A 13,999-nucleotide genomic window follows, 5' to 3' on the forward strand; every position below is an offset into this window, starting at 1 on the left:
TGATGACAATAAACATTTTAACCATGACGGCACTCTATCAGCTGCAGCTTCTGCAGCCGCTTTTGGTGATTTAGGAGTTGACAATAATTTCCACTCGTTTGCAGGCGGATTCGGTGGTCTTTATGACAGTCCCGCTTATCACCAAGGAGACATTATTGGAGGAGGGGCCGCAGCTGCAGCCGCAGGACTAACTGGATATCCAAGTGATTCTTATTCTGGCAAAAAATCGTCTCTAGGAGGATCTGAAATACTTCTTTCAATAGGCGGCAAAGGTAGCACTGGTGAGAAAGATTTCATGGGCGACAATATCGGTCTAACTGCTGATGCAGCAGCATTTGCTGGACATACAGGACCATATAAGGATTCAAGAAAAGGATCACCTATGTTTTTCATGCCAGGATTTGGCTCAGGTAATGGAATGGATAACTCTAATGCCTACGCAGCAAAAGCCGCAGCTGGAGCATATATGGGCAAAGAGCCAATGGATTATGGCATCGATGGAAAACCCAAGTTCGAAACAATTATTATTTCAAGTGGCAAAGAAGATTTGGGCACCAGCAACTTAAATGATGGAGGTTTAATCGCTGGTGCAGGTGCACAAGCAGGGCTAGGTTATACTGGTGGTGAAGGCTTTATAGATAACAGACCATTTATGATGGATATGTTTGGTAAATCACCATCAGGCATGAATGTTCTCAAAGATTCTGGAGTGGCTGAGGCCTCTGCTGCTGCTTTAGGCACATTCAAACCATATGCTCATACCCAAGAAGATGAAGGGCATCAAGATACCGTGTTGAATATATTGAAGGGTTCTTACAGTGATGACAATAAACATTTTAACCATGACGGCACTCTATCAGCTGCAGCTTCTGCAGCCGCTTTTGGTGATTTAGGAGTTGACAATAATTTCAACTCGTTTGCAGGCGGATTCGGTGGTCTTTATGACAGTCCCGCTTATCACCAAGGAGACATTATTGGAGGAGGGGCCGCAGCTGCAGCCGCAGGACTAACTGGATATCCAAGTGATTCTTATTCTGGCAAAAAATCGTCTCTAGGAGGATCTGAAATACTTCTTTCAATAGGCGGCAAAGGTAGCACTGGTGGGAAAGATTTCATGGGCGACAATATCGGTCTAACTGCTGATGCAGCAGCATTTGCTGGACATACAGGACCATATAAGGATTCAAGAAAAGGATCACCTATGTTTTTCATGCCAGGATTTGGCTCAGGTAATGGAATGGATAACTCTAATGCCTACGCAGCAGAAGCCGCAGCTGGAGCATATATGGGCAAAGAGCCAATGGATTATGGCATCGATGGAAAACCCAAGTTCGAAACAATTATTATTTCAAGTGGCAAAGAAGATTTGGGCACCAGCAACTTAAATGATGGAGGTTTCATCGCTGGTGCAGGTGCACAAGCAGGGCTAGGTTATACTGGTGGTGAAGGCTTTATAGATAACAGACCATTTATGATGGATATGTTCGGTAAATCACCATCAGGCATGAATGTTCTCAAAGATTCTGGAGTGGCTGAGGCCTCTGCTGCTGCTTTAGGCACATTCAAACCATATGCTCATACCCAAGAAGATGAAGGGCATCAAGATACCGTGTTGAAAATATTGAAGGGTTCTTACAGTGATGACAATAAACATTTTAACCATGACGGCACTCTATCAGCTGCAGCTTCTGCAGCCGCTTTTGGTGATTTAGGAGTTGACAATAATTTCAACTCGTTTGCAGGCGGATTCGGTGGTCTTTATGACAGTCCCGCTTATCACAAAGGAGACATTATTGGAGGAGGGGCCGCAGCTGCAGCCGCAGGACTAACTGGATATCCAAGTGATTCTTATTCTGGCAAAAAATCGTCTCTAGGAGGATCTGAAATACTTCTTTCAATAGGCGGCAAAGGTAGCACTGGTGGTAAAGATTTCATGGACGACAATATCGGTCTAACTGCTGATGCAGCAGCATTTGCTGGACATACAGGACCATATAAGGATTCAAGAAAAGGATCACCTATGTTTTTCATGCCAGGATTTGGCTCAGGTAATGGGATGGATAACTCTAATGCCTACGCAGCAAAAGCCGCAGCTGGAGCATATATGGGCAAAGAGCCAATGGATTATGGCATCGATGGAAAACCCAAGTTCGAAACAATTATTATTTCAAGTGGCAAAGAAGATTTGGGCACCAGCAACTTAAATGATGGAGGTTTCATCGCTGGTGCAGGTGCACAAGCAGGGCTAGGTTATACTGGTGGTGAAGGCTTTATAGATAACAGACCATTTATGATGGATATGTTTGGTAAATCACCATCAGGCATGAATGTTCTCAAAGATTCTGGAGTGGCTGAGGCCTCTGCTGCTGCTTTAGGCACATTCAAACCATATGCTCATACCCAAGAAGATGAAGGGCATCAAGATACCGTGTTGAAAATATTGAAGGGTTCTTACAGTGATGACAATAAACATTTTAACCATGACGGCACTCTATCAGCTGCAGCTTCTGCAGCCGCTTTTGGTGATTTAGGAGTTGACAATAATTTCAACTCGTTTGCAGGCGGATTCGGTGGTCTTTATGACAGTCCCGCTTATCACCAAGGAGACATTATTGGAGGAGGGGCCGCAGCTGCAGCCGCAGGACTAACTGGATATCCAAGTGATTCTTATTCTGGCAAAAAATCGTCTCTAGGAGGATCTGAAATACTTCTTTCAATAGGCGGCAAAGGTAGCACTGGTGGGAAAGATTTCATGGGCGACAATATCGGTCTAACTGCTGATGCAGCAGCATTTGCTGGACATACAGGACCATATAAGGATTCAAGAAAAGGATCACCTATGTTTTTCATGCCAAGATTTGGCTCAGGTAATGGAATGGATAACTCTAATGCCTACGCAGCAAAAGCCGCAGCTGGAGCATATATGGGCAAAGAGCCAATGGATTATGGCATCGATGGAAAACCCAAGTTCGAAACAATTATTATTTCAAGTGGCAAAGAAGATTTGGGCACCAGCAACTTAAATGATGGAGGTTTCATCGCTGGTGCAGGTGCACAAGCAGGGCTAGGTTATACTGGTGGCAAAGGCTTTATAGATAACAGACCATTTATGATGGATATGTTTGGTAAATCACCTTCAGGTATGAATATTCTCAAAGACTCTGGAGTGGCTGAGGCCTCTGCTGCTGCTTTAGGCACATTCAAACCATATGCTCATACCCAAGAAGATGAAGGGCATCAAGATACCGTGTTGAAAATATTGAAGGGTTCTTACAGTGATGACAATAAACATTTTCACCATGACGGCACTCTATCAGCTGCAGCTTCTGCAGCCGCTTTTGGTGATTTAGGAGTTGACAATAATTTCAACTCGTTTGCAGGCGGATTCGGTGGTCTTTATGACAGTCCCGCTTATCACCAAGGAGACATTATTGGAGGAGGAGCCGCAGCTGCAGCCGCAGGACTAACTGGATATCCAAGTGATTCTTATTCTGGCAAAAAATCGTCTCTAAGAGGATCTGAAATACTTCTTTCAATAGGCGGCAAAGGTAGCACTGGTGGTAAAGATTTCATGGGCGACAATATCGGTCTAACTGCTGATGCAGCAGCATTTGCTGGACATACAGGACCATATAAGGATTCAAGAAAAGGATCACCTATGTTTTTCATGCCAGGATTTGGCTCAGGTAATGGAATGGATAACTCTGATGCCTACGCAGCAAAAGCCGCAGCTGGAGCATATATGGGCAAAGAGCCAATGGATTATGGCATCGATGGAAAACCCAAGTTCGAAACAATTATTATTTCAAGTGGCAAAGAAGATTTGGGCACCAGCAACTTAAATGATGGAGGTTTCATCGCTGGTGCAGGTGCACAAGCAGGGCTAGGTTATACTGGTGGCAAAGGCTTTATAGATAACAGACCATTTATGATGGATATGTTTGGTAAATCACCTTCAGGCATGAATATTCTCAAAGATTCTGGAGTGGCTGAGGCCTCTGCTGCTGCTTTAGGCACATTCAAACCATATGCTCATACCCAAGAAGATGAAGGGCATCAAGATACCGTGTTGAAAATATTGAAGGGTTCTTACAGTGATGACAATAAACATTTTAACCATGACGGCACTCTATCAGCTGCAGCTTCTGCAGCCGCTTTTGGTGATTTAGGAGTTGACAATAATTTCAACTCGTTTGCAGGCGGATTCGGTGGTCTTTATGACAGTCCCGCTTATCACCAAGGAGACATTATTGGAGGAGGGGCCGCAGCTGCAGCCGCAGGACTAACTGGATATCCAAGTGATTCTTATTCTGGCAAAAAATCGTCTCTAGGAGGATCTGAAATACTTCTTTCAATAGGCGGCAAAGGTAGCACTGGTGGTAAAGATTTCATGGGCGACAATATCGGTCTAACTGCTGATGCAGCAGCATTTGCTGGACATACAGGACCATATAAGGATTCAAGAAAAGGATCACCTATGTTTTTCATGCCAGGATTTGGCTCAGGTAATGGAATGGATAACTCTAATGCCTACGCAGCAAAAGCCGCAGCTGGAGCATATATGGAAAAAGAGCCAATGGATTATGGCATCGATGGAAAACCCAAGTTCGAAACAATTATTATTTCAAGTGGCAAAGAAGATTTGGGCACCAGCAACTTAAATGATGGAGGTTTCATCGCTGGTGCAGGTGCACAAGCAGGGCTAGGTTATACTGGTGGCAAAGGCTTTATAGATAACAGACCATTTATGATGGATATGTTTGGTAAATCACCTTCAGGCATGAATATTCTCAAAGATTCTGGAGTGGCTGAGGCCTCTGCTGCTGCTTTAGGCACATTCAAACCATATGCTCATACCCAAGAAGATGAAGGGCATCAAGATACCGTGTTGAAAATATTGAAGGGTTCTTACAGTGATGACAATAAACATTTTAACCATGACGGCACTCTATCAGCTGCAGCTTCTGCAGCCGCTTTTGGTGATTTAGGAGTTGACAATAATTTCAACTCGTTTGCAGGCGGATTCGGTGGTCTTTATGACAGTCCCGCTTATCACCAAGGAGACATTATTGGAGGAGGGGCCGCAGCTGCAGCCGCAGGACTAACTGGATATCCAAGTGATTCTTATTCTGGCAAAAAATCGTCTCTAGGAGGATCTGAAATACTTCTTTCAATAGGCGGCAAAGGTAGCACTGGTGGGAAAGATTTCATGGGCGACAATATCGGTCTAACTGCTGATGCAGCAGCATTTGCTGGACATACAGGACCATATAAGGATTCAAGAAAAGGATCACCTATGTTTTTCATGCCAGGATTTGGCTCAGGTAATGGAATGGATAACTCTAATGCCTACGCAGCAAAAGCCCCAGCTGGAGCATATATGGGCAAAGAGCCAATGGATTATGGCATCGATGGAAAACCCAAGTTCGAAACAATTATTATTTCAAGTGGCAAAGAAGATTTGGGCACCAGCAACTTAAATGATGGAGGTTTCATCGCTGGTGCAGGTGCACAAGCAGGGCTAGGTTATACTGGTGGTGAAGGCTTTATAGATAACAGACCATTTATGATGGATATGTTTGGTAAATCACCATCAGGCATGAATGTTCTCAAAGATTCTGGAGTGGCTGAGGCCTCTGCTGCTGCTTTAGGCACATTCAAACCATATGCTCATACCCAAGAAGATGAAGGGCATCAAGATACCGTGTTGAAAATATTGAAGGGTTCTTACAGTGATGACAATAAACATTTTAACCATGACGGCACTCTATCAGCTGCAGCTTCTGCAGCCGCTTTTGGTGATTTAGGAGTTGACAATAATTTCAACTCGTTTGCAGGCGGATTCGGTGGTCTTTATGACATTCCCGCTTATCACCAAGGAGACATTATTGGAGGAGGGGCCGCAGCTGCAGCCGCAGGACTAACTGGATATCCAAGTGATTCTTATTCTGGCAAAAAATCGTCTCTAGGAGGATCTGAAATACTTCTTTCAATAGGCGGCAAAGGTAGCACTGGTGGGAAAGATTTCATGGGCGACAATATCGGTCTAACTGCTGATGCAGCAGCATTTGCTGGACATACAGGACCATATAAGGATTCAAGAAAAGGATCACCTATGTTTTTCATGCCAGGATTTGGCTCAGGTAATGGAATGGATAACTCTAATGCCTACGCAGCAAAAGCCGCAGCTGGAGCATATATGGGCAAAGAGCCAATGGATTATGGCATCGATGGAAAACCCAAGTTCGAAACAATTATTATTTCAAGTGGCAAAGAAGATTTGGGCACCAGCAACTTAAATGATGGAGGTTTCATTGCTGGTGCAGGTGCACAAGCAGGGCTAGGTTATACTGGTGGCAAAGGCTTTATAGATAACAGACCATTTATAATGGATATGTTTGGTAAATCACCTTCAGGCATGAATATTCTCAAAGATTCTGGAGTGGCTGAGGCCTCTGCTGCTGCTTTAGGCACATTCAAACCATATGCTCATACCCAAGAAGATGAAGGGCATCAAGATACCGTGTTGAAAATATTGAAGGGTTCTTACAGTGATGACAATAAACATTTTAACCATGACGGCACTCTATCAGCTGCAGCTTCTGCAGCCGCTTTTGGTGATTTAGGAGTTGACAATAATTTCAACTCGTTTGCAGGCGGATTCGGTGGTCTTTATGACAGTCCCGCTTATCACCAAGGAGACATTATTGGAGGAGGGGCCGCAGCTGCAGCCGCAGGACTAACTGGATATCCAAGTGATTCTTATTCTGGCAAAAAATCGTCTCTAGGAGGATCTGAAATACTTCTTTCAATAGGCGGCAAAGGTAGCACTGGTGGGAAAGATTTCATGGGCGACAATATCGGTCTAACTGCTGATGCAGCAGCATTTGCTGGACATACAGGACCATATAAGGATTCAAGAAAAGGATCACCTATGTTTTTCATGCCAGGATTTGGCTCAGGTAATGGAATGGATAACTCTAATGCCTACGCAGCAAAAGCCGCAGCTGGAGCATATATGGGCAAAGAGTCAATGGATTATGGCATCGATGGAAAACCCAAGTTCGAAACAATTATTGTTTCAAGTGGCAAAGAAGATTTGGGCACCAGCAACTTAAATGATGGAGGTTTAATCGCTGGTGCAGGTGCACAAGCAGGGCTAGGTTATACTGGTGGTGAAGGCTTTATAGATAACAGACCATTTATGATGGATATGTTTGGTAAATCACCATCAGGCATGAATGTTCTCAAAGATTCTGGAGTGGCTGAGGCCTCTGCTGCTGCTTTAGGCACATTCAAACCATATGCTCATACCCAAGAAGATGAAGGGCATCAAGATACCGTGTTGAATATATTGAAGGGTTCCCACAGTGATGACAATAAACATTTTAACCATGACGGCACTCTATCAGCTGCAGCTTCTGCAGCCGCTTTTGGTGATTTAGGAGTTGACAATAATTTCAACTCGTTTGCAGGCGGATTCGGTGGTCTTTATGACAGTCCCGCTTATCACCAAGGAGACATTATTGGAGGAGGGGCCGCAGCTGCAGCCGCAGGACTAACTGGATATCCAAGTGATTCTTATTCTGGCAAAAAATCGTCTCTAGGAGGATCTGAAATACTTCTTTCAATAGGCGGCAAAGGTAGCACTGGTGGGAAAGATTTCATGGGCGACAATATCGGTCTAACTGCTGATGCAGCAGCATTTGCTGGACATACAGGACCATATAAGGATTCAAGAAAAGGATCACCTATGTTTTTCATGCCAGGATTTGGCTCAGGTAATGGAATGGATAACTCTAATGCCTACGCAGCAGAAGCCGCAGCTGGAGCATATATGGGCAAAGAGCCAATGGATTATGGCATCGATGGAAAACCCAAGTTCGAAACAATTATTATTTCAAGTGGCAAAGAAGATTTGGGCACCAGCAACTTAAATGATGGAGGTTTCATCGCTGGTGCAGGTGCACAAGCAGGGCTAGGTTATACTGGTGGTGAAGGCTTTATAGATAACAGACCATTTATGATGGATATGTTCGGTAAATCACCATCAGGCATGAATGTTCTCAAAGATTCTGGAGTGGCTGAGGCCTCTGCTGCTGCTTTAGGCACATTCAAACCATATGCTCATACCCAAGAAGATGAAGGGCATCAAGATACCGTGTTGAAAATATTGAAGGGTTCTTACAGTGATGACAATAAACATTTTAACCATGACGGCACTCTATCAGCTGCAGCTTCTGCAGCCGCTTTTGGTGATTTAGGAGTTGACAATAATTTCAACTCGTTTGCAGGCGGATTCGGTGGTCTTTATGACAGTCCCGCTTATCACCAAGGAGACATTATTGGAGGAGGAGCCGCAGCTGCAGCCGCAGGACTAACTGGATATCCAAGTGATTCTTATTCTGGCAAAAAATCGTCTCTAGGAGGATCTGAAATACTTCTTTCAATAGGCGGCAAAGGTAGCACTGGTGGTAAAGATTTCATGGGCGACAATATCGGTCTAACTGCTGATGCAGCAGCATTTGCTGGACATACAGGACCATATAAGGATTCAAGAAAAGGATCACCTATGTTTTTCATGCCAGGATTTGGCTCAGGTAATGGAATGGATAACTCTGATGCCTACGCAGCAAAAGCCGCAGCTGGAGCATATATGGGCAAAGAGCCAATGGATTATGGCATCGATGGGAAACCCAAGTTCGAAACAATTATTATTTCAAGTGGCAAAGAAGATTTGGGCACCAGCAACTTAAATGATGGAGGTTTCATCGCTGGTGCAGGTGCACAAGCAGGGCTAGGTTATACTGGTGGTGAAGGCTTTATAGATAACAGACCATTTATGATGGATATGTTTGGTAAATCACCATCAGGCATGAATGTTCTCAAAGATTCTGGAGTGGCTGAGGCCTCTGCTGCTGCTTTAGGCACATTCAAACCATATGCTCATACCCAAGAAGATGAAGGGCATCATGATACCGTGTTGAAAATATTGAAGGGTTCTTACAGTGATGACAATAAACATTTTAACCATGACGGCACTCTATCAGCTGCAGCTTCTGCAGCCGCTTCTGGTGATTTAGGAGTTGACAATAATTTCAACTCGTTTGCAGGCGGATTCGGTGGTCTTTATGACAGTCCCGCTTATCACCAAGGAGACATTATTGGAGGAGGGGCCGCAGCTGCAGCCGCAGGACTAACTGGATATCCAAGTGATTCTTATTCTGGCAAAAAATCGTCTCTGGGAGGATCTGAAATACTTCTTTCAATAGGCGGCAAAGGTAGCACTGGTGGTAAGGATTTCATGGGCGACAATATCGGTCTAACTGCTGATGCAGCAGCATTTGCTGGACATACAGGACCATATAAAGATTCAAGAAAAGGATCACCTATGTTTTTCATGCCAGGATTTGGCTCAGGTAATGGAATGGATAACTCTAATGCCTACGCAGCAAAAGCCGCAGCTGGAGCATATATGGGCAAAGAGCCAATGGATTATGGCATCGATGGAAAACCCAAGTTCGAAACAATTATTATTTCAAGTGGCAAAGAAGATTTGGGCACCAGCAACTTAAATGATGGAGGTTTAATCGCTGGTGCAGGTGCACAAGCAGGGCTAGGTTATACTGGTGGTGAAGGCTTTATAGATAACAGACCATTTATGATGGATATGTTTGGTAAATCACCATCAGGCATGAATGTTCTCAAAGATTCTGGAGTGGCTGAGGCCTCTGCTGCTGCTTTAGGCACATTCAAACCATATGCTCATACCCAAGAAGATGAAGGGCATCAAGATACCGTGTTGAATATATTGAAGGGTTCTTACAGTGATGACAATAAACATTTTAACCATGACGGCACTCTATCAGCTGCAGCTTCTGCAGCCGCTTTTGGTGATTTAGGAGTTGACAATAATTTCAACTCGTTTGCAGGCGGATTCGGTGGTCTTTATGACAGTCCCGCTTATCACCAAGGAGACATTATTGGAGGAGGGGCCGCAGCTGCAGCCGCAGGACTAACTGGATATCCAAGTGATTCTTATTCTGGCAAAAAATCGTCTCTAGGAGGATCTGAAATACTTCTTTCAATAGGCGGCAAAGGTAGCACTGGTGGGAAAGATTTCATGGGCGACAATATCGGTCTAACTGCTGATGCAGCAGCATTTGCTGGACATACAGGACCATATAAGGATTCAAGAAAAGGATCACCTATGTTTTTCATGCCAGGATTTGGCTCAGGTAATGGAATGGATAACTCTAATGCCTACGCAGCAGAAGCCGCAGCTGGAGCATATATGGGCAAAGAGCCAATGGATTATGGCATCGATGGAAAACCCAAGTTCGAAACAATTATTATTTCAAGTGGCAAAGAAGATTTGGGCACCAGCAACTTAAATGATGGAGGTTTCATCGCTGGTGCAGGTGCACAAGCAGGGCTAGGTTATACTGGTGGTGAAGGCTTTATAGATAACAGACCATTTATGATGGATATGTTCGGTAAATCACCATCAGGCATGAATGTTCTCAAAGATTCTGGAGTGGCTGAGGCCTCTGCTGCTGCTTTAGGCACATTCAAACCATATGCTCATACCCAAGAAGATGAAGGGCATCAAGATACCGTGTTGAATATATTGAAGGGTTCTTACAGTGATGACAATAAACATTTTAACCATGACGGCACTCTATCAGCTGCAGCTTCTGCAGCCGCTTTTGGTGATTTAGGAGTTGACAATAATTTCAACTCGTTTGCAGGCGGATTCGGTGGTCTTTATGACAGTCCCGCTTATCACCAAGGAGACATTATTGGAGGAGGGGCCGCAGCTGCAGCCGCAGGACTAACTGGATATCCAAGTGATTCTTATTCTGGCAAAAAATCGTCTCTAGGAGGATCTGAAATACTTCTTTCAATAGGCGGCAAAGGTAGCACTGGTGGGAAAGATTTCATGGGCGACAATATCGGTCTAACTGCTGATGCAGCAGCATTTGCTGGACATACAGGACCATATAAGGATTCAAGAAAAGGATCACCTATGTTTTTCATGCCAGGATTTGGCTCAGGTAATGGAATGGATAACTCTAATGCCTACGCAGCAGAAGCCGCAGCTGGAGCATATATGGGCAAAGAGCCAATGGATTATGGCATCGATGGAAAACCCAAGTTCGAAACAATTATTATTTCAAGTGGCAAAGAAGATTTGGGCACCAGCAACTTAAATGATGGAGGTTTCATCGCTGGTGCAGGTGCACAAGCAGGGCTAGGTTATACTGGTGGTGAAGGCTTTATAGATAACAGACCATTTATGATGGATATGTTCGGTAAATCACCATCAGGCATGAATGTTCTCAAAGATTCTGGAGTGGCTGAGGCCTCTGCTGCTGCTTTAGGCACATTCAAACCATATGCTCATACCCAAGAAGATGAAGGGCATCAAGATACCGTGTTGAAAATATTGAAGGGTTCTTACAGTGATGACAATAAACATTTTAACCATGACGGCACTCTATCAGCTGCAGCTTCTGCAGCCGCTTTTGGTGATTTAGGAGTTGACAATAATTTCAACTCGTTTGCAGGCGGATTCGGTGGTCTTTATGACAGTCCCGCTTATCACCAAGGAGACATTATTGGAGGAGGAGCCGCAGCTGCAGCCGCAGGACTAACTGGATATCCAAGTGATTCTTATTCTGGCAAAAAATCGTCTCTAGGAGGATCTGAAATACTTCTTTCAATAGGCGGCAAAGGTAGCACTGGTGGTAAAGATTTCATGGGCGACAATATCGGTCTAACTGCTGATGCAGCAGCATTTGCTGGACATACAGGACCATATAAGGATTCAAGAAAAGGATCACCTATGTTTTTCATGCCAGGATTTGGCTCAGGTAATGGAATGGATAACTCTGATGCCTACGCAGCAAAAGCCGCAGCTGGAGCATATATGGGCAAAGAGCCAATGGATTATGGCATCGATGGAAAACCCAAGTTCGAAACAATTATTATTTCAAGTGGCAAAGAAGATTTGGGCACCAGCAACTTAAATGATGGAGGTTTCATCGCTGGTGCAGGTGCACAAGCAGGGCTAGGTTATACTGGTGGTGAAGGCTTTATAGATAACAGACCATTTATGATGGATATGTTTGGTAAATCACCATCAGGCATGAATGTTCTCAAAGATTCTGGAGTGGCTGAGGCCTCTGCTGCTGCTTTAGGCACATTCAAACCATATGCTCATACCCAAGAAGATGAAGGGCATCAAGATACCGTGTTGAAAATATTGAAGGGTTCTTACAGTGATGACAATAAACATTTTAACCATGACGGCACTCTATCAGCTGCAGCTTCTGCAGCCGCTTTTGGTGATTTAGGAGTTGACAATAATTTCAACTCGTTTGCAGGCGGATTCGGTGGTCTTTATGACAGTCCCGCTTATCACCAAGGAGACATTATTGGAGGAGGGGCCGCAGCTGCAGCCGCAGGACTAACTGGATATCCAAGTGATTCTTATTCTGGCAAAAAATCGTCTCTAGGAGGATCTGAAATACTTCTTTCAATAGGCGGCAAAGGTAGCACTGGTGGGAAAGATTTCATGGGCGACAATATCGGTCTAACTGCTGATGCAGCAGCATTTGCTGGACATACAGGACCATATAAGGATTCAAGAAAAGGATCACCTATGTTTTTCATGCCAGGATTTGGCTCAGGTAATGGAATGGATAACTCTGATGCCTACGCAGCAAAAGCCGCAGCTGGAGCATATATGGGCAAAGAGCCAATGGATTATGGCATCGATGGAAAACCCAAGTTCGAAACAATTATTATTTCAAGTGGCAAAGAAGATTTGGGCACCAGCAACTTAAATGATGGAGGTTTCATCGCTGGTGCAGGTGCACAAGCAGGGCTAGGTTATACTGGTGGTGAAGGCTTTATAGATAACAGACCATTTATGATGGATATGTTTGGTAAATCACCATCAGGCATGAATGTTCTCAAAGATTCTGGAGTGGCTGAGGCCTCTGCTGCTGCTTTAGGCACATTCAAACCATATGCTCATACCCAAGAAGATGAAGGGCATCAAGATACCGTGTTGAAAATATTGAAGGGTTCTTACAGTGATGACAATAAACATTTTAACCATGACGGCACTCTATCAGCTGCAGCTTCTGCAGCCGCTTTTGGTGATTTAGGAGTTGACAATAATTTCAACTCGTTTGCAGGCGGATTCGGTGGTCTTTATGACAGTCCCGCTTATCACCAAGGAGACATTATTGGAGGAGGGGCCGCAGCTGCAGCCGCAGGACTAACTGGATATCCAAGTGATTCTTATTCTGGCAAAAAATCGTCTCTAGGAGGATCTGAAATACTTCTTTCAATAGGCGGCAAAGGTAGCACTGGTGGGAAAGATTTCATGGGCGACAATATCGGTCTAACTGCTGATGCAGCAGCATTTGCTGGACATACAGGACCATATAAGGATTCAAGAAAAGGATCAGCTATGTTTTTCATGCCAGGATTTGGCTCAGGTAATGGAATGGATAACTCTAATGCCTACGCAGCAAAAGCCGCAGCTGGAGCATATATGGGCAAAGAGTCAATGGATTATGGCATCGATGGAAAACCCAAGTTCGAAACAATTATTGTTTCAAGTGGCAAAGAAGATTTGGGCACCAGCAACTTAAATGATGGAGGTTTAATCGCTGGTGCAGGTGCACAAGCAGGGCTAGGTTATACTGGTGGTGAAGGCTTTATAGATAACAGACCATTTATGATGGATATGTTTGGTAAATCACCATCAGGCATGAATGTTCTCAAAGATTCTGGAGTGGCTGAGGCCTCTGCTGCTGCTTTAGGCACATTCAAACCATATGCTCATACCCAAGAAGATGAAGGGCATCAAGATACCGTGTTGAAAATATTGAAGGGTTCTTACAGTGATGACAATAAACATTTTCACCATGACGGCACTCTATCAGCTGCAGCTTCTGCAGCCGCTTTTGGTGATTTAGGA

The 13,999-nt window shown here is 44.3% G+C and overlaps 1 protein-coding gene across 1 annotated transcript in view; it reads left to right on the forward strand.

Moving 5' to 3' along the window:
* Window positions 1-291: 291 nt before the first annotated feature.
* Window positions 292-13,999, forward strand: part of LOC144431415 (uncharacterized) — a 54,468-nt gene continuing 40,760 nt past the window's right edge. Inside the window, exon 1 of the mRNA XM_078119527.1 lies at window positions 292-13,697. Within this exon, the coding sequence (XP_077975653.1) occupies window positions 296-13,697 (13,402 nt within the window). The 5' untranslated portion in view covers window positions 292-295. The remainder of the gene's footprint in view (window positions 13,698-13,999) is intronic.

The sequence above is a fragment of the Styela clava genome, chromosome 13, assembly GCF_964204865.1.
Source record: "Styela clava chromosome 13, kaStyClav1.hap1.2, whole genome shotgun sequence".
In the NCBI taxonomy this organism is placed as follows: Eukaryota; Metazoa; Chordata; class Ascidiacea; order Stolidobranchia; family Styelidae; genus Styela; species Styela clava.